General features: G+C 41.3%; 1 protein-coding gene across 7 annotated transcripts in view; it reads right to left on the minus strand.

Moving 5' to 3' along the window:
• scn5a (sodium voltage-gated channel alpha subunit 5) overlaps nt 1–20,670 on the minus strand; it is a 329,714-nt gene that overhangs the window by 49,991 nt on the left and 259,053 nt on the right. For 6 of the 7 annotated variants that reach the window (XM_062957812.1, XM_062957809.1, XM_062957815.1 and 3 more), the window contains 2 exons: nt 16,093–16,239; nt 11,298–11,421 (listed from right to left, as the gene is read on the minus strand). In XM_062957812.1, coding sequence (XP_062813882.1) covers nt 11,298–11,421; nt 16,093–16,239 — 271 coding nt within the window. The remainder of the gene's footprint in view (nt 1–11,297; nt 11,422–16,092; nt 16,240–20,670) is intronic. The other variant, XM_062957813.1, reaches the window with a different exon arrangement.

The raw sequence follows: 20,670 nt of genomic DNA on the forward strand, positions 1-20,670 counted from the left end.
GAGATTCTTTCTTGTCCTCATTCTTCATATATGCATTTTATGACCTAGTTATTTTATGCGTTTTTTATCTTTTTATCCAATCCATGTTTTATTGATTTGTTACTAATATGTTTTTATTGACTTGTTTTACTTAATGTGTTTTATTATGTGTGTTATGCTTGGGCTTGGCCCCGTGTAAGCCTCCCCGAGTCCCTTTGGGGAGATGGTGGCAGGGTATTAAAATAAAATAATAATAATAATAATAATAATAATAATAATAATAATAATAATAATAATAATAATAATACAACAGGAAAAATTCAGCCGCTATCAGGACCTCAAGATTGAACTTCAAAGACTATGGCAGAAACCAGTGCAGGTGGTCCCGGTGGTGATCGGCACATTGGGTGCCGTGCCAAAAGATCTCAGCTGGCATTTGGAAACAATAGACATTGACAAAATTACGATCTGCCAACTGCAAAAGGCCACCCGACTGGGATCTGCACGCATCATCCAAAAATACATCACACAGTCTTAGACACTTGGGAAGTGTTCGACTTGTAATTTTGTGATACGAAATCCAGCATATCTATCTTGTTTTCTGTGTCATAATAATAATAATAATAATAATAATAATAATAATAATAATAATAATAATAAAATAAAAAAACAGCATGATAAATTATCTTGGGTCATTAACTCAGAGTTAAAAGATGAAATATAAATAAACATAATAATAAGTGAAACAGACACCCGAGAACCAGCATGGTATCATGGTTTGAATGCAGAATGAAGGAACCATCTACACTGTAGAATGAATGTAGTTGGACATACCTATAGATGTCATGGCTCAATGCTACGGGATACTGGGATCTGTAGCTTGGTGATGCCCTGACACACTTTGGTAGAGGAAGCTAAAGACACTGCAAAGTGACAACTGCCATGATCCTAAAGCACTGATGTATGGGAGTTAAAGTGGTGCCAAACTGCATCAATTCTATAGTGTAGATGCACCCAAGGAGGATGCAAATGTAAACCGCCTGGGAAGGGATTTCTCCTATGATCCCACCTCATGCATCTGTTAGGATGGTGAGACAAAGACCCCTTCTACGTAGCCATAAAATCCAAATTATCAAAGCAAATAATTCACATTATCTGCTTTGAACTGGATTATATGAGTCTACAAAGGTAAAGGTTCCCCCCTGGGAGCCTCCGGTGGCTCAGTGTGTTAAAGTCCTGAGCTGCTGAACTTGCAGACCGAAAGGTCTCAGGTTCAAATCCAGGGAGCGGAGTGAGCGCCCGGTGTTAGCTCCGGCTTCTGACAACCTAGCAGTTCGAAAACATGCAAATGTGAGTAGATCAATAGGTACCACTCCGGCGGGAGGGTAACGGTGTTCCATGCAGTCAATGCTGGCTCTTTGGCTTAGAAATTGAGATGAGCACCAACCCCCAGAGTCGGACATGACTGGACTTAATGTCAGGGGAAACCTTTACCTTTACCTAAAGGTTTTCCCCTGACATTAAGTCTAGTTGTGTCCGACTCTGGGGGTTGGTGTTCATCTCCATTTCTAAGAACCAGAGTTGTCCATCACCAAGCTGGGACTTGAACCTTGGTTTCCATGGTTATGTGGCCAGCCTGACTGCATGGAGCGCAGTTACCTTCCCGCCGGAGCAGTACTTATTGATCTAACTCACGTTTGCATGTTTTCGAACTGCTAGATTGGCAGAAGCTGGGGCTAACAACGGAAGCTCACTCTGCTCCCCCAATTCGAACCGCCGGCCTTTCAGTCAGCAAGTTCAGCAGCTCAGCGTTTTAATCCGCTGCACCACCGGGGGCTCCTATAGTGCCAGATAATCCACTTCAAAATCTGGATTTTATATGGCAGTGTAGAAGGGGACAGAGAGAAGTCAATCACTTTCGCAACTGTTGTCGCTGTGTGCCTTCAAGTCATTTCCAATGTATGTGGGGTTTTCTCGGCAAGTATTGATCAGAGGTCTTTGCTTCTTTGAGGCTGAGAGTGTGTGACTTGTCCAAGGTCATCTACTGGGTTTCCATGGTCAAGCTGGGATTTGAACCTTGGTCTCCAGAGTGGATAGTCCAATGCTTTTGCCACACTAGGGGAATGTGTGTGGTCTTTTCCTTTCAGCGCAAGCTGTTTTCTTTTCAAAGTGAGCCCGCTTTCCCTCGCTCGTGGCTTTCACGGCAAAATCCTAAATTACATCATGATAAAATCTACAGCCTGACAATGGCTTATTGTGTGTCTCTCTCTGTGTGTGAGAGAGCGAAGCATAAAACAGCAGGCTTTTACTGCTGGGACAAGTGGAAGATAATGCCGGGTTGTCACAGCTCGGGAACACTCAATCGGAGAGAAATGTTTGCCAATGAATTACAGAATGGAAATGGACAGTTAACTGTACATTTTATACAAATATTCTAAAGCTGCCCATTGTCAGCCTGCCAGGCTTGAGATGTCTGCAAAGGCAGCTCCATACAATCAATGCGTAATCCTCTCTCACCAATTCCCATCTCTTCCAGCCAGTGGATTTGGGGGTTAAGAGTATGCCTTCAACTGGATCTAATCCTGTATGTCTGGGAAGGGACATTCACACTGCAGAATTATAGTGGTTTGACACCATTTAAATGGCCATAAGTCCATCCTATGATGTCTGGAGATTTGCAGTTCCACTCTCAGGCAGAGAATGGGAAATACAGCTGAGTCTCGCTTATCCAACCTTCACTTATCCAACATTCTGTATTATCCAATGCAGACTGCCTTTTAGTAGTGTTTTTGTAGCCAATGTTTTCAATACATTGCAATGTTTTGGTGCTAAATTCATAAATACAATAATTACTACATAACACTACCATGTATTGAACTGCTTTTTCTGTCAATTTGTTGTAAAACATGATGTTTTAGTGCTTAATTTGTAAAATCATAACATAATTTGACATTTAATAGGCTTTTCCTTAATCCCTCCTTATTATCCAACATTTTCACTTATCCAATGTTCTGCCAGCCCATTTATGTTGGATAAGCGAGACTCTACTGTACCTCAAAAAATGGCAAATCCCAGGATGCCACAGCATTGAGCCATGGCAGTCAATGTGGTGTAAAACTGCATTAATTCTGCAGTATAGATGCACCCATAGTTGGGTCTCATCTGCATAATGATGATGACAGCAAACCCCAATGATGGATGTATTTCTTCATTATATTTCTTCATGATTGTTTTAGCCATTTTTCCCCATTACAGGAAAGTCTTTGGAAACTATGCAGTTTTCAGGACTCATTCTGCACAAAATTCCCATGGTGGGTGTTTTGCACAGAAAATAGCCTATCCTGTACAGAAAAAAATGCATTAAAATGTTATTTTTTGCTTTGTGGAATAAGTCTTGAACAATGGTTCCTTGTGAATTTAGGATTTTTCTCATCAGAACTTTTCAACACTTAGAAAATGCGTTTTAAATCATTTTCTGAACAAAGGATTCCCCCAGGCAGGAATCAGCCAGGCTTTGAAGCTGCAATCCTATTCAATGCTAATCAACATGGCCAATTGCAACATTCACACTTGTCTCCAACAGATAAGAGTTCTTTCTCCCACCCTGGACATTATTCCATAGGTATATCAACCCCACTTGCCTAGTTTCCAACAGACCTCACAACCTCTGAGGATGCCTATCATAGATGTGGACGAAATGTCAGGAGAGAATGCTTCTGGAACATAGCCACACAACCCAGAAAACTCACAGCAACCCATTTTCTGCATGTTTTCAATCATTCTTTCCATCACTTCTCCAAGTGCCCCAATCAACTTTCCCAATTGTTTCTTAATATTTAATAGTCAAGACATATTCATGTATTATCATATACATCAAACTAGTTTATCCCAATATCAACTTCTTGAACTGCCTGAAAAATATTGAAACCACTGTGAGATCACACCCTGAAGCATCATTTTGGCAAATCAGTCCAGAGTGAAAGTTCAGCTCAGTGTTTCTCAAACCCCGAATCACAGGGTTGTTGTGTGTTTTCTGGGCTGTATGGCCACGTTCCAGAAGCATTCTCTCCTGACATTCCGCCCACATCTATGGCAGGCATCCTCAGAGATTGTGAGGTATTAGCATTGGAAAGGTTTTTGTCTCTTGCCTGGGGGCATCCTTTGTTCAGTCATTAGCTGTCCTCTGCCCTCAGAGTGTTGGTTCCCATCTACTGTTTTGATTTTAGAGTTTTTTTAATACTGGTAGCCAGATTTTGTTCATTTTCATGGTTTCTTCCTTTCTGTTGAAGTTGTCCACATGCTTGTGGATTTCAATGGCTTCTCTGTGTAGTCTAACATGATAGTTGTTGGAATGGTCCAGCATTTCTGTGTTCTCAAATAATATCCTGGGTCCAGGCTGGTTCATCAAATAAAAACATTAGATGGGAACCAACACTCTGAGGGCAGAGGACAGCTAATGACTGAACAAAGAATGCCCCCAGGCAAGAGACAAATACATTTCCAATGCTAATTAGGGTGATTAACTGAAACATTAATGCTGGCTTCCCAGTGACAAAGGACTCTTGCTACACCCTGGACTCTACACAGATATATATTCTTTCCTTTCCTTACTTAGTTTATCCATACCACACAACCTCTGAGGATGCCTGCCATAGATGTGGGCGAAACGTCAGGAGAGAATACTTCTGGAACATGGCCACACAGCCCGAAAGACATACAACAACCCTGTGATCCCGGCCATGAAAGCCTTCGACAACTTTCCCAGCTCTTTTGAATGCTACTAAAAAAGAAAGAATGGGAAATTGGGAAAGTTAATTGGGGGAAACACATCTCAGGAGGCACAGGGAAACAAGTGTCCAAACAACTGCACACAGTGGAACATTTCCGCTGCCGTACCATGCCTCTTTCTGTCAACTGCATTAACGCTGGGTGACTGCCTTTAAGCAGAGCTGCCAAGGAAATGCCGGAGACCGAAAGACATCTCCTTGCCCCACGGGGCTCCCATTCCCTCATTCAATCATCTCTCGCATGCCGTCATGCTGTTTTGCTGACTGCAGGGTTCCTCGCCTTCCCCGAAGCCTATCCCCATCTGATCCCTTTTGAGCAGGCTTGCTTAGGTGTTGAATAAAGCTACACTCACAGATCTGTGGCCGCTTTCCGCACCTGACTTCCTCTTGCTCTTCCGTTCCACTTCCTGCTCCATTAATGCCTTATCAGGCAATCCTATCTGAGTCCCACAGAACTGAAACTCAATGATTTCAATTTGCACAGTTGGGTATGTTAGGCAAAGGAATAAAGAGTCAACAATTTTTAATCGAAGAAGGAATTGTCAAAGTTGCTGAGTTGGCCCAACTCACCAAGTAAACATGAGCTTGAATGGATAAATCAACTGAGCATTTTTGAAGACTGAAAATGTTTGAGGTTTTGTTTTATGTCTGATGTAACAGGTTGTGCTTTTTTATTTAATTTTAGTTGTTAAGTCATAATTTGTTTTTATATGTTAGGTTGTCAGTTTTCATTATTATGGATCTATTGCTGTTGTGTTTGGGCATTGAATGTTTGCCTTTTATGTTTGGAATCTGCCCTGAATCCCTCCGGGGAGACAGGGTGGAATATAAATAAAGTTGTATTATTATTATATTATTATTATTTATGGACTTCTTGAGTCATATGAAATCTACAATAATATGTGGCTCTGTTTATTAGTATATGTGTTGGGTCTTTTAGTTGGATCTGCAATGGCAGAATAAAAGGTAAAGGTTTCCCCTGATGTTAAGTCCAGTCATGTCTGATTCTGGGGGTTGGTGCTCATCTCCATTTCTAAGCCGAAGAGCCAGCGTTGTCCATAGACACCTTCAAGGTCATGTGGCTGGCATGACTGCATGGAGCGCCATTACCTTCCCGCTGGCACAGTACCTATTGATCTACTCACATGTGCATGTTTTCAAACTGCTAGGTTGGCAGAAGCTGGAGCCAAGAGTGGGAGCTCACCCCACTCCCCGAATTCGAACCGCCAACCTTTTGGCCAGCAATTTCAGCAGCTCGGTGGTTTAACGCACTGCGCCACCAGGGGCTCCATAATGGTAGAATAGCATGCCCCAATGTTTACATTTTATGTGACAGTTTGGATTGTGGTGATCAGAGTTCCTCATTGTCAATATCCTGGTAATTATCAATTGGTGTTTTAGGAGGAGGACTTGGTAGTATTCCTTTAGCTCTAGTTTAGTTTAGCCCAAGTTGCCCCCAGTGACGCAGTGTGTTAAAGCACTGAGCTTCTGAACTTGCAGACTGAAAGGTCGCAGGTTCGAATCCGGGGAGCGGAGTGAGCGCCTGCTGTTAGCTCCAGCTTCTGCCAACCTAGCAGTTCGAAAATATGCAAATGTGAGTAGATCAATAGGTACCGCTCCAGCAGGAAGGTAATGGCACTCCATGCAGTCATGCCGGCGACATGACCTTGGAGGTGTCTATGGGCAACGCCAGGTTTTCGGCTTAGAAATGGAGATGAGCACCAACCCCCAGAGTCAGACATGACTGGACTTAATGTCAGGGGAAAACCTTTACCTCTACCTTTTAGTTTAGCCCAAGTTTAACTCCTGTCTAAGTTGTATAAGTGTGTGTATATTTTCTTTCTTCTTTTTGTAAGATGAAGCTTTGATTTTGGAAGTGGTCTCCAAAAGGTTCGAGAAGTTTTCAAGTCCTTAAAGCTGACAATCTGACCTTGGGCCAGGCACTCTCTGCCTCCTGAAAAATACATCCCAGTCTTCAACTTGTTTATTAAGTAGGGCAAAAGTGGGACTCATAAATTTTAAAAGAGTTCTATGGACTGGCTGCTGGAAGAAGGCGCTTGGCTAGATAACCTGGACCCAAGTCAATTAGATCCTCAGAGGTCAGAGGGACGTATCTCTGGCTCTGGCATCATTACCCTGTGCTTTTCATTGCCTTTGCCCCCGGCAGCGACTGACTGAGACCGAAAACTGCTGAGTGTGGTGAAACCTGGGCTTAAGGTAAAAAGAAAAACAAAGTACAGAAGCGGAGACGGTAATTCAACAAGGGTTTCTCCCTCCTCCCCCACTTTAGTGGCCTCCTTGTGCTTTTTATAATATGCAGTTCTACTCTATTAATCATGCTTCGGAAGCAACAAGAGGAAGGAGCGGAGAACCTAGAAAAGGAAAATGTAGAAAGCTCTGCAATTTGCAGGACGGAGAGCCCCTCTGTATAAGAAAAAGACAAAGCAGTATGTAATCAGAGGAGGAAAAATGCCCTTTGAAAGTACCTGTATATATAAATGTTGAAATTTTAGCCAAAAATTGACCACAGAAGCTTGGATCAACTTATCTAAATGTAATGTAAACATTGGACTTTAATTCTTATAAAAAGAGGAACCATCCCCATCTCTGCATAGAGTGGCAAAAAGCAAGAGGTGGCAAAAAGCAAAAAGTCTATTTATTTATTTATTTATTTACAGTATTTATATTCCGCCCTTCTCACCCCGAAGGGGACTCAGGGCGGATCACATTATAACACACATAGGGCAAACATTCAATGCCCATAAACACATCAAACAGAGACTGAGAGAGACACGCAGAGGCAAGTTAACCTTCTTCTGAGGGGATGTTCGATTCTGGCCACAGGGGGGAGCAGCTGCTTCATCATCCACACTGACGGCACTTCCTCATTCCAGGTCGTAAATTAGTTAATCTTGCCTCCCCACTTTATAAGTGGTACCTTATCTCCTACTTGATAGATGCAACTATCTTTCGGGTTGCTAGGTCAGCAACGAGCAGGGGCTATTTTTTATTTTTAATTGACGGGTGCTCACCCCGCCACGGGCTGGCCTCGAACTCATGACCTCGTGGTCAGAGTTATTTAAGGCAGCTGCTCAACAGCTGCGCCACAGCCCGGCCTCTATCTCAAGAGAACCCAAAAAATTAGCAATGACTTCACCTAATTTCACCATTGCAATGGTCAAGAAAATGGCAATGGTGGCCAAAGGCAACTGGTCCCCTAAGGCAGCTCTAACATTAATATTCATAATTTTGTCTTTAAAACCTGCTCTCAACTAATGCAATAAGACTGTAAGTTTTGAAATGCAAACACATAATTCTATTATCTATCAGAACAATTGTAATATTGACACAATAGCAATAGGTTTGGTTCCAGGAGCTCTGTGTATACCAAAATCCATGGATGTGCATGCCCCATTATATACAACGGAATAGTAAAATACTGTCCCTTATATAAAATCAAAGTTTAAATTTTGGAATTATTATTTTTTGGAATATTTTCAAACCATGGATGGTTGAATCTGTTGGTTAGGGTACAGAATTTCTGGATACAGAGGACTGAGAAATATCTGTATTTCCTAAAATCTGTATTTCCTAAAATCTGTGTTTCCTAAGGGCACACCAGGTTAAATTATCAGGGATGATCCAACCATTTATTTGAAAGCATTTTTGCGCTGGAGGTCAGAAGGTGAAGCATAATTAAAATTAAATTGCATTATTTTAATGGGCTGTTCTATTTTTTGTTTTACTGCTTTTATCTGTTGTGTGTTTTTTAAAAGGAGGTTTTGTACTTGTCTAAGGATTAGTGACTGTCTAGGAAGCCAATCGACAGAATTATAAAGAGTAAGCATTCTATTTTTAATCAGTAACGGTTGAAATTATACAATCAGGCAAATTCCCTGCTATAGTGAATCACTGGTCACAGGGATGGGTGATCTCTGTTTCTCTTTCTATAATGTTCCATTTTATTTTATTTTTAATCACAGATGCTTTCTGTGCTGTTTCCAAGGAATGAAGAAAATCCTCAAAGACCATTTCAACAAAAATGTAAAGGTCCCCTTTCTGATCCTCTGTCACACAACCTTTATGACTGTTAGTGGATCTCATAAATTGGAGATAAGGAGAATTTCCAAAATTTGACATTGAAATTCCAGTTGCTAGATTATAAAATGTGGGTATTATGAACTACAGCCCTTCACATCTGCTGGCTTAACTTTTGCATAACGGACTTGATTAACACTTTCCTTCTAGGAATCTCTACATAATTATCATCATTATTGTAAAGCAATGTTTTTGGGATTACAATGCTGTTGGGTTTTGGGTTCCCTTTATTTTATCAGTTTTAAACTTATTTATTTATGCAAAGATTTTAAATATAATCTTTATGAGTTTTCAAGAGGTGTGATAAGTTAAAAAATAAAGAAAAGAAAAACAAAACAAAACAAAAAAAGAAGGGGGAAAAGGGAGGATATATATATATATACATACACACACACACACACACATACACACACACATACATATACATATACATACACACGCACGCACGCACACACACATATATACATATATATGCATAACATATACATATATGGCAATGATTTTGACATGAAATACATAAAGAAAGTCATAATTATTATTTATACCTTGCTTTTTCTCTTTGAAAAATAAAACTCAAAGAGACTACATCTTCCAACACAATTCAATGGTCAACTTCCATTGGAAGCTGACCCTAGAGCCACTCTGGAAGACCTAAAGACTTATACAGAAATCACTTCTGTAGGCATTTTCAGGGAGCCCCCGGTGGTGCAGCAGTTTAAACCACTCAGCTGCTGAGGTTCAAATCCGGGGAGCGGGGTGAGCTCCCACTGTTAGCCCCAGCTTATGCCAACCTAGCAGTTCAAAAACATGCAACATGTGAGTAGATCAATAGGTACCACTCTGGAAGAAAGGTAACAGTGCTCCATGTAGTCATGCCAGCCACATGACCTTGGAGGTGTCTACGGACAACGCCAGCTCTTCGGCTTAGAAATGGAGATGAGCACCAACTCCTAGAGTTGGGCACGACTAGACTTAATGTCAGGAGAAAACCTTTATCTTTACCTAGGCATTTTTAGATTGTCCAACACTGGAGGACATAGAAATTATTACAGTGCTGTTTTCAGGCAAATCAAATTGGATTTTATTCATGGTTCTTCCACTTCTGCATACCCTTATACCCCTCCTAGCCTCCGAGGAAGGGAAAAACACACCCCCTACGAAAACCTTTACCAAGGAAACACTGTGATAAGTCTACCTTAGGGTTGCCATAACTCATAAAACTGAAACAGTCCAAAGGGCTGTGTAACTTTCATGAATCCTGTATGAGACTGCCATCCCATACCTTCCAACAGTAGGGTTTGGCAAGGACATTCCCCATTAATCCTCCCCTGCCTCCCTTTCTCAGCTGCTTTCACAATGTCCTGGTTTCAACCTTCTCCTCCCATTTCCCTCTTTCATCCTCAGCCTACTTCAGTTGCTGCAACTTGACTTGAAAATACAGAAATAGTTTGCACTTGGTCAACTCAATCGGAAGGATAGCTCCCACTAGGCTCCTCTGTTTTTTGATTCATGGTTTCCTAAACTTGATGGTGGTGGCGAAGTGTGTTAAAGCGCTGAGCTGCTGAATTTGCAGACCGAAAGGTCCCAGGTTCAAATCCCGGGAGCGGAATGAGCGCCCGCTGTTAGCCCCAGCTCCTGCCAACCTAGCAGTTCAAAAACATGCCAATGTGAGTATATCAATAAGTACCGCTCCGGCGGGAAGGTAACGGCGCTCCATGCAGTCATGCTTATGGCCACATGACCTTGGAGCTGTCTACGGACAACGCCGGCTCTTCGGCTTAGAAATGGAGATGAGCACCAACCCCCAGAGTCAGACATGACTGGACTTAACGTCAGGGGAAAACTTTTACCTTTACTAAACTTGATAAATGTGTTTCAGGTCTTTTTGCACTTAAAAGAATTGTTTTTGCCCTCTTGATGCATACTTTCTGATCGCACTCTGTTCCTGTGGTTAGCGCATTGGACTAAGACTCTGTAGACAAAGGTTCGATTCTCTCCTTGGCCATGGAAACCTACTGGATGACCTTGGACAAGGCACACTCTCTCAGCTCCAGAAAATATTATGAAAGGGTTGCCTTAGAGTCACAATGTAAAAGCATATAACAACTTGACAACAAGTGATATTGCTTCCTAGTTCTCATCTGTGAAATGTCGGAGGGTCACCATCCAACTTCTTAGAAACCTCAAATGAAGGAAAGTCCACCTAGGTTATTCCATTGTCAAGGAACTCTACTATGAGAATCTTCTTTCTCATGGTTACTCAGAACTTCCTTTCTTGTAATTTGGTTCTATTGAGTCTATTGGCTAGTAACTTCCAAGCTATAGGAACATGACAGCCCAGTCTTCCATATGTCTGATCTCACCATCAGCGATGGGACATGTTTCTGGTTTGGTCTGGTTAAGAAAAAGAAGTTGGAGAAGCTCAGTCCTTACGTTCTGGGAAGCATCCTTCGGGTTCCATCATCTCTTCTGCCAGTTCGGGCATCTGTTCCAGAAGATCTGGGGGGATTGCCAAATCCACTGTGCTTCCTTCCGACAGGCTGATTTCATCAAATTTCTAATGGGAGAGAAAGAGATGGGGCAAAGGTGAGAAGAACATTACTCAGGCTCTTCTAAGCGGAAGTGTTGCTGTCCCACCCACCCCCACCCCCCTTTGAAAAATTAAATAAACAAGGCCAGAAATGAATGATTCAGCCAGATGGGAAGAGGATGAGTAGAAGGACAGGAAGAAATTGTTCACATGTTTCACTTGACACCTAAAGATCATTACAAAAGGAAAGAGCATGCTACAAATGGCCTTTAAGAATAACTATTTGTTATATTTGTTGGTTGGACAAGTTCCCAACACCCCACAATAGAAATAATTAGCATCACGAGAAGATTATGGGCTACATCGCATTGTCAGTCCCAATTACAGTGGACCTCCTTTGATTTTTCTGGACTAACATAGAGACCAAAAAACTTTCGTTTTAGCTTTTTATGTTGGCCAGCTATAAGAGGAAAAGGTGGATTAACACAAGAAATAAATGCATTCTCTTCCAAGAAACTCCAACAGAACAAAGAAAAAAGTGATAGCATATCTTGTCCAAGGTAAGGTTTCCTGGGAACAGTTTTTGGGAAAGCAGAAGCCAAGGCTCCAACAGGAAAAGAAAACAGGGTTGCATTAATTCAGGAGGTAAAGAGATAATTATGCAAGCAGCAGTGGTAGAACATCCCAACCTGAGAACCAAATAGTGACAAAAGGAAAGGTTATAATATTTGCAGAAATCAGCAGAGAAGGGAGGCTACAAGAATGGATGCAAGAAGAAGCCAGAAGTGAAGCCATTCCGAAAGAAACAATGTGCTGCAAGGAATAGGATCCATGTAAAACCCATCTATGTAAAAAGAGATATTTGAGGGGTAATAAGTGGGGACGGAGTATTTGTGGAATTATCAGAAAATAGAACAGGACTTGTGATTCATCATGACTCACAATCAGGTTCTTTGGCCCTTTTCTCCAGATTGTCAACTGTCCCTAAAAACAAAATTAAGTCTCTGGACCTTTTTTTGTTTAGGGTGAAAAGAAGAAAAGTGTGGGCACACAGTACTTGAATCCAATAGCCGAGCAAGAAGCAATTTGATTACACATTCTAGTGTTTTTGGCCAATGAAATGACCAACATCATTTCTATGTAACTGTATATAATAAGAGTGCCTAAACACCCAGATAAAACCAGATCCCATTTGATCGTGGATGCTAAGTAGGGTCAGCCCTGGCTAGGACATGGATGGGAGGCCACCAATGAATACCATTGCCGAAGGCTATATTTCAGAGGAAGAGAAAGACAAAGGCATCTCTTTCTTTCTATGAAAACTCTATGAAATTTATGGGATTGACAGAGGTCTGCCTACAGCACTTGGCATTTGTGATCTCCTCATAAGGTGCCTGAAATGTATATTTAAATGTACAATTATGCAGGTTTTTAATTTATATTTTAATTTTTATTGTAATTTTTTAATCTTCGAAGACTTTTAATCTGATGTAAACTGTGTTTCTGATGTATATTGTAAGCCGCCCTGAGTCCCCTGATGGGTGAGAAGTGCAGGGTAGAAATGATGTAATAATAATAATAATAATAATAATAATAATAATAATAATTATAATTATTATTATTATTATTATTATTATTATTATTATTATTATTAAGGTACCAACCCAGGTTGTTGAGCTTAGCTCCAAAGATTAGGTGTGATCTGGTGCCATTACAGCATTTTGGATGGACTACTGATGAAATAGTTCATTACAAACTATTTGCTTTATGCTGTGTAGCCACATTTTTCTGAGGTGGTCACCAGACAATGACGGCATTTTCTTTTTGCACTTGGCCCATAGACCTTAGTCACATCACAATGGTACACACTGACTCACAGAGAGCTCTGTCTTCAAAAATAGCACCCTTTGGGCCCTGGTCTTTCATGTTGGCATTCATCACCTCATGTGAACTCCTGCCACATTTCCAGTGTCTCATGGAATTGTGCCATCATGGTCTTTGATCTCCTCTTAGACAGTCACAAATAGAATCTAATTGTCTTTTGAGCATTTGTCTTCTGGGGTGGATTCCTTTAGAGGTGGGGGAAGGCAAAGCATTTGTTGTTGCTGCAGCTTCCTATCACCATGTCATTTTAATTATCATAGGAAAATGTGATGTTGAAGGTTTTCATGGCTGGAATCATTGGAATGTTCAGTTAAAATAATAGCATGTGTGGCCAGCTATGGGAGATACTCCTCTGCATAGCCCAGTAGCAACTTGGAGGCCCTCCAAACATTGAAATATGTGACTGGCCACTTTTGGCAATCTAACCAAATATGTGCTGTGAAATCCCCCATGAGCTGGTTATTTAGTTCACATTGTTTCCCAAACTCTGATCTTCTGGCTGTTTTTGGATTTTAGCTCCCAGAATCCTTGGCCAAAGCAACTGAGGCTTCTTGGGGATGAAGTCCAAAACAGCTATCGGATCAGAGTTGGGGAATCACTGCATAATCATAACTGAAAGTTTCCCTAAAGGAAGAGAGGCATTGCAACCTCAGCTTATCAGTGAGGAGACTGGAATAAGGGGGTGGGTTAGTGTCCATCCCCCTCCCCAATTGTCCTCATCTATTTTCAGTGGACTCTTCAACTATGAACCTCAATAGATGGTCCTTGATTGTCTGATGTTGCCGACATTCTTTGGGGAAATTTTCTTTTCTTTTTCTTTTTTACATTAAAATGGCACACGTCTAGACCAGGGGTGCCCAAACTAAGGCCCGGGGGCTGGATGCGGCTCTCTGAGGCCATTTACCTGCCACCCCCCCTCAGTTTTATAATATAATATATTGTATATACATATAATATTGATAATAATATTATAATGTACTACAATATAACACTAATAATAATACCATATAATAATATTAATTATATATTCTATATTACATATAATATTACTAATAATATTACAGTATAGTGGTATAGTTCAATATAGTAATATATAATGCTAATATTGTGCTATGCTAATAATATAATATATTGTATGTACATATAATTTGTAAGCCACTCTGAGTCCCCTTTGGAGTGAGAAAGGTGTGATACAAATGTAGTAAATAAATGCAGTAAATAAATAAATAATAAATACATACATTTTAGACTTAGGCTCGCCCAAAGTCTGAAATGACTTGAAGGCACACAAACAACAACAACAACAACAACAACAACAATCCTAATTAACTTGACTATCTCATTGGCCAGAAGCAGGAGCACACTTCCCATTGAAATCCTGATAAATGTATGTTGGGTTAAAATTGTTTTTATTTTTAAATATTGTATTGTTCTTTCATTGTTCTTGTTGTTGTTTTTGCACTACAAATAAGACATGTGCAGTGTGCATCGGAATTTGTTTGTATTTATTTTTCAAATGATAATCCGGCCCCTCAACAGTCTGAAGGATTGTGGACCGGCCCTTGGATTAAAAATTTGAGAACCCCTGATCTAGACAGTCAAACTATGGAAGTCTAGCAGAAATGGGTTGTGAGTTTTCCGGGCTGTATGACCATGTTCCTCTCCTGATGTTTCACTCACATCTATGACAGGCATGTAGGATGCCACCATTGCAAATGTTGACTATGTTCAATTGTACTGAAACAAAACCTCCAAAAACATTTATTTTGAACAACAGCTCTCAAGCATAACCACTATTCTGGAAGTAGTATCCAGAATTCTGAATTTTCTATCATCTGGTTTAAACAACTGCCCATTCTACTCTGCCATATAATCCAGATTATGAAATCAGATAATCCATATTATTTGCTTTGAATTATCTGAGTCTATGTTCCTATATATTCCAGTTCAAAGCAGATAACCTGGATTTTAAATGGCGGTTTAGAAGGGCCTGAGTCTACACTGCCAATGTAATCCAGTTCAAAACAGATAATCTGGATTTTATATGGCAGTGTAGAAGGGGCCTTAGATACATAGAGAGATGCTGTTGGGTGACTTCAAGTTGTTTCTAACCCTAAGGTGAACCTATGGCCCCATCTACACTGCCATGTAATCAAGTTTCGCAATCCAGATTATCTGCTTTGTGTAGCATTATGTACAATGTAGACACATATAATCCAGTTCAAAGCACATAATTTGCATTCAGAAACGGGATTATATGATAGTGTAGATCCAGCCGATTGCAAGGTATTCTTAGCAGGAGTGTTTGTATCGAACTCTGGTCTCAAGTCATAGCCCAACATTACACCAGATTCTGGTTCTTATAGATGCAGATAGCTATGTCATTATATATCTGCATCAAGATGAAAACAGGAGTTCCTCTCTTCCAATTGTTATGAGATATTCCATTCTATACTTAATGCAAAGCCCCCACCTCAGGCTAAATGGATAATTTCTCAGGACTCAATTCTTACACATACACTTGGCATTCTGTAGTATCAATACTGTTTTTCAGACTCTTGAATTTGACTCTCCAATGCCGTGTGGGTTCCCTATACATTTTTCATCATTTTTTTCACATATTTCAGTACTTCTCATAATTACAGTGGTTAGTCCGCATTAACAATTTTCAACACAGACAAGGTTAGTTGGGAATAAAATGATCCACATGCAGCACCCCATTGAGCACCCCTCTTCGGCTCCATGCATGGCTGAGCTCAGGCAATAGACGGCATGCAAAAGGCAGGCAGCTGGCACCACGCGTCGAGGCGTTACCTCTTCCTGCCCTACGGATGGGAGCGGAGGGTCGGTTTTCGTCTGTTTGTCTGTGTTCAACTCACTTAACTCTTCGCAAATCTCAGAGGCCTGGCTCCGAACGGCTGGGCTTCTGTAGCGCTGCCCCATCGGTGGCTGCTGTCTGTCCTGGTGGAAATAATCCTAGAGGTATATATCCCTTTCTCTTTGGAAGTCAAGGATACCACAAGCACACACAAGCACACACGTCGGTGCAAAAAGGAAACACATTTGGCTATAATACATGCATTGAAGTCATACCTCAGGGCGAGAAAAGCTGGAGAACAACACTGCAAGTGCATAGCGTCGCAGCATTTTTAGAATACCGCATTCCTTTGATTCTAAGAGGACATCGATTGTAAGTTCACTACCAACAACAACAACAGCAACAACAACAACAACAGAATAGCCAAGACACACCTGCAATTCTAAGACACACTCTGTTTTTAGAGAGGTATACATGGAGGAAAGTGCATCTTAGAATCCAAGACATACAATAATTTCCAATGCATTTTCTCAGGATCTCCAGATTCGGCACTGCTGTGAACAATTCTTTGGAAAACTTCTGGTTTCTTTTAGATTACGCTGTTTACCATGGCTATGTCTACACTTACCAGAAATATCCTTTTTAAAGGGCTCTGATTCTGTGTTGTCAAAGGCTTTCATGGCTGGAATCAATGGGTTGTTGTGAGTTTTGCGGGCTGGTGGGGCACCAGCACTCTTTGGCAAAGAAGGCTAAAAGACTTTGTAATACTAGAACTCCCATGATTCTGTAGCGATGAACAGTTAAAGTGGTGTCAGACTGCATTAATTTTACAGTGTAGATCATAGATCATAGTCCAACTAGATGGCCCATGTGATCTCTTCCAACTCTATAAACCCCCTGCCATGCAGGGAAAACACAATGAAAGCACTCCTGGTAGATGGCCACCCAGCCTCTGTTTAAAAGCCTCCAAAGAAAGAGCTTCCACCAGACTCCAAGGCAGAGAGTTCCACTGTTGAACAGCTCTTAGGGTCAGGAATGCAACATAACTCTGCAGACCGGGGTTCGAATCCCTGCTCAGCCATGGAAACCCACTGGGTGATCTTGAGCAAGTCACTCTCTCTCAGCCTCAAAGGAAGGCAATGGCAAACCAGCTCTGAACTGATCTTGCCAGGAAAACCACGTTATAGAGTCCCCATAAGTCCACTGGTTCTCAACCTGTGGGTCCCCAGATGGTTTGGCCTTCAACTCCCAGAAATCCTAACAGCTGGTAAACAACGGTTGGGATTTCTGGGAGTTGTAGGCCAAATCCCCTGGGGACCCACAGGTTGAGAACCACTGCCATAAGTCGGAAAGGGCTTGAAGACACTCAGAACCAAAGTCACCCTCTCCAAACAAATTTATGGGCTCTCCATGCCCAGGTCTTGATGCTCTCTCCTCTGGAATTGCTTAGCCATAAATCTGTCTTTTAACTTTCCTTTGGTACTAAAACATTCATAAAGTTTTGTCTGGTTTTTTAAAGATTTGCAAAGGCGAGACTTTCCTGCTGGTTAAAAAGCAATTACAAGGAAAAGAGGCTTTTAAAACAATTATTGTTTTCAGCTCTTTGTATTTCCCTCCTCCTTATATTTCATTACAGAAGCCTAATATATTTTTAAAGATACATATATGGACAACCCCCCAATGCTTTTCATATCCCAGTTTATTAGCCCCCCTGCCTCAATTGTGCCGTTAACTCGCCGTGGGAAACAGCAAAAAGAGAAGCAGAGAAATATGTTTCATTTCAGACTGAACTAATATCAAAGACAAAGGAAAACTACCTGCTTTGCTTAAGTAATTGGGGTGTGGTATAAATGTTCTCAGCCTGTCATGTTCACATTAACCACTACCTTTCAAATGCTGCCTTGATTTCACAATAAATTAATTTAAAATTAAATTACTGATTTCCTGCTACAGAGGGCATGGGACCCGATGTATATTTTAACATCTAATAAATTGGATTTTTCATGCCCGAGACCGTACCCTGTGCTTAAGAAAGTCCTCTATGTAATTGCTGGGCATGGTTTTGAATCCGTTCGCTGCAGGCCAAAAGATCATGTTATAATCACCGAACTTGGGATTTTGTCTTCACCAGCAACACTATATACGAGGATAATATAGAGGGAAGTATTTAATGCCATTACTTTTTTTAAAAAAAAAATATACAAAGATGCCTTTTCCTTCAAAATTGACATTCCTTCAAGACCTACAATCATAACTCAAATAATTTTATCCGCACTGTTCTCTCACACTAATTGGGGGTTTAGATGAAATACAACAGAATGCTCACTTGAGGTGCTTTTATATAATAGAATGAAATGTAATGTGACACAAAATCTATTTGCAAAAGGGAGTGGGTGGGAATAGACTTGATATGTCTCAGGGTTTCTTCCCCGTGTCTCAGAATCTGTGGGTTTTCAGAGAAGGAAAAGAAAGAGTTCTGAGTTAAGTAGAAGGAAGGTGTTAATCCCTTTACACTCATTGGAAATTACCTTATACCTTACATTCGACACTCAGACATGGCAAGAAGAAGAAATAAGCTGCATTCTCGGGATGGTTTTAAGCAGAAGCTGGATGGCCATCTGTCATGAGGGCTTGAATTGTGTCCTGCTGCATGACAAAAGATGCTTGGACTGGATGGCCTTTGTGGTCTTTTCCGGCTTGATGGTTCTGTGATAGCCATGTTCAAATACTTGCAGGGATGTCATATGGAATCATAGAATCCTAGAGTTGGAAGAGACCCTGTGGATCATCCAGTCCACCCCCATTTCGCCAAGAAGCAGGAAAATCACATTCAAAGCACACCCGAGAGATGGCCATCCAGCCTCTGTTTAAAACACTCCAATGAAAAAGCCTCCACTACACTCTGGGGCAGAGAGTTCCAGTGTTGAACAGCTCTCACAGTTGGGAAGCTCTTCCTAATGTTCAGGCGGAATCTCCTTTCCTGTAGCTTGAAGCCATTGCTCCACATCCTAGTCTCCATAGCAGCAAAAAATAAGCTTGCTCTCTCTGCCCTATGGCCCTCATCATATCTCCTCTCAGCCTTCTCTTCTGCAGTCCAAACATGCCCAAGTCTTTAAGCCACTCCTCATAGGGCTTGTTCTCCAGATTCTTGATCATTTTAGTTGCCCTCCTCTGGACACATTCCAGCTTGTCAAGATCTCCCTTCAATTGCTGTGAAGATGGAGCCAGTTTGTTTTCTACTACTCTAAAAACTGGAAGAGATCAAAGAATCATCCAGTCCAACCTTTGACAGACAACCATCCAGCCTCTGCTTAAAAATCTCCAGAGAAGGAGACTCCACCAGACTGTACGCTGCCAAAAAGCAGTAGGAAGTTTTTTCCCCTAATGTTTAAGTGGAATCTTCTTTCCTGAAATTTGAATCTATTGTTCCACTATGTCCTAGTCTCCAGAACAGCAGAAAACAAGCTTGGGCCCACCTCAATGTGACATCCTTTCAAATGTTTAAACATGGCTTTCATGTCCTCCCTTAGCCTTCTTTTTTCCAAGCCAAACATACCCAGCTCTCTCAACCTGTAAGGGTCAATAGGAGAAGGGGCACTTGGGATTGCCCACTCCTTCCCCTCCTTCTCATCTCTGAATGCTTCAATACACTTGCTAGTTTCACTCCAGGCACCGAGTGGAGACCAGGGCCATTGTTTTGCCCAATGGCCACTGCAATGCCCAAAATGAAGGGGGCAAAGTAGGTGCCATCCCTGCTTCTGGTCTGCACAAGCCTGGCAAAAGCAGGATGATGGTGTAAACAAACACAGGAAGTGGCACAACTCTTTATCTGAAAGTGTTCAAAGTTGTAACTTTCATTGGATTCTTTTTAAAAAATCAGGTTAACCAGGACTGTTGTTAATCTGGTTCATGTCTGTGTTAAGTAGCCTTGGCCTGCTTTAACCCAAATCAGTTCCATGTGTCACCATGGAGCACCCAGATGGCATAGTGGACTAAGTGACTTGAAGGTTGGGTTGCTGACCTGAAAGCTGTCAGGTTCGAATCCCACCCGGGGAGACTGCGGATGAGCTCCCTCTATCAGCTCCAGCTCCATGCGGGGACATGAGAGAAGCCTCCCACAAGGATGGTAAAAACATCAAAAAACATCCGGGCATCACCTGGGCAACGTCCTTGCAGACGGCCAATTCTCTCACTCCAGAAGCGACTCAAGTTGCTCCTGACACGAAAAAAACCCAAATAAACCATGGAGTTGATTCACCCCAAGAGCTAAGGCTAGACCAAATATTTGAAAATATTTGAAAAATCATTGACAAGCACGGCAGATATCCTGCATCAGACACATCACCATAATGTCATGACTGTGATTTATTATCGTAGCAATGGTAACATTGCTGCACCAATCTAGACTGCATCATAGTGAAGTTTTAGACTGTATCAAGTGTCTATATTGTGGGAAATCATAGTATTTATTTATTTATTTATTTATTTATTTATTTATTTCAATTATTTAAACCCCGCCCTTCTCACCCGAGGGGACTCAGGGCGGCTTACAAGTGGTAATTGATGCTGTTACA

The sequence above is a fragment of the Anolis carolinensis genome, chromosome 6 (assembly GCF_035594765.1).
Source record: "Anolis carolinensis isolate JA03-04 chromosome 6, rAnoCar3.1.pri, whole genome shotgun sequence".
Classification (NCBI taxonomy): domain Eukaryota; kingdom Metazoa; phylum Chordata; class Lepidosauria; order Squamata; family Dactyloidae; genus Anolis; species Anolis carolinensis.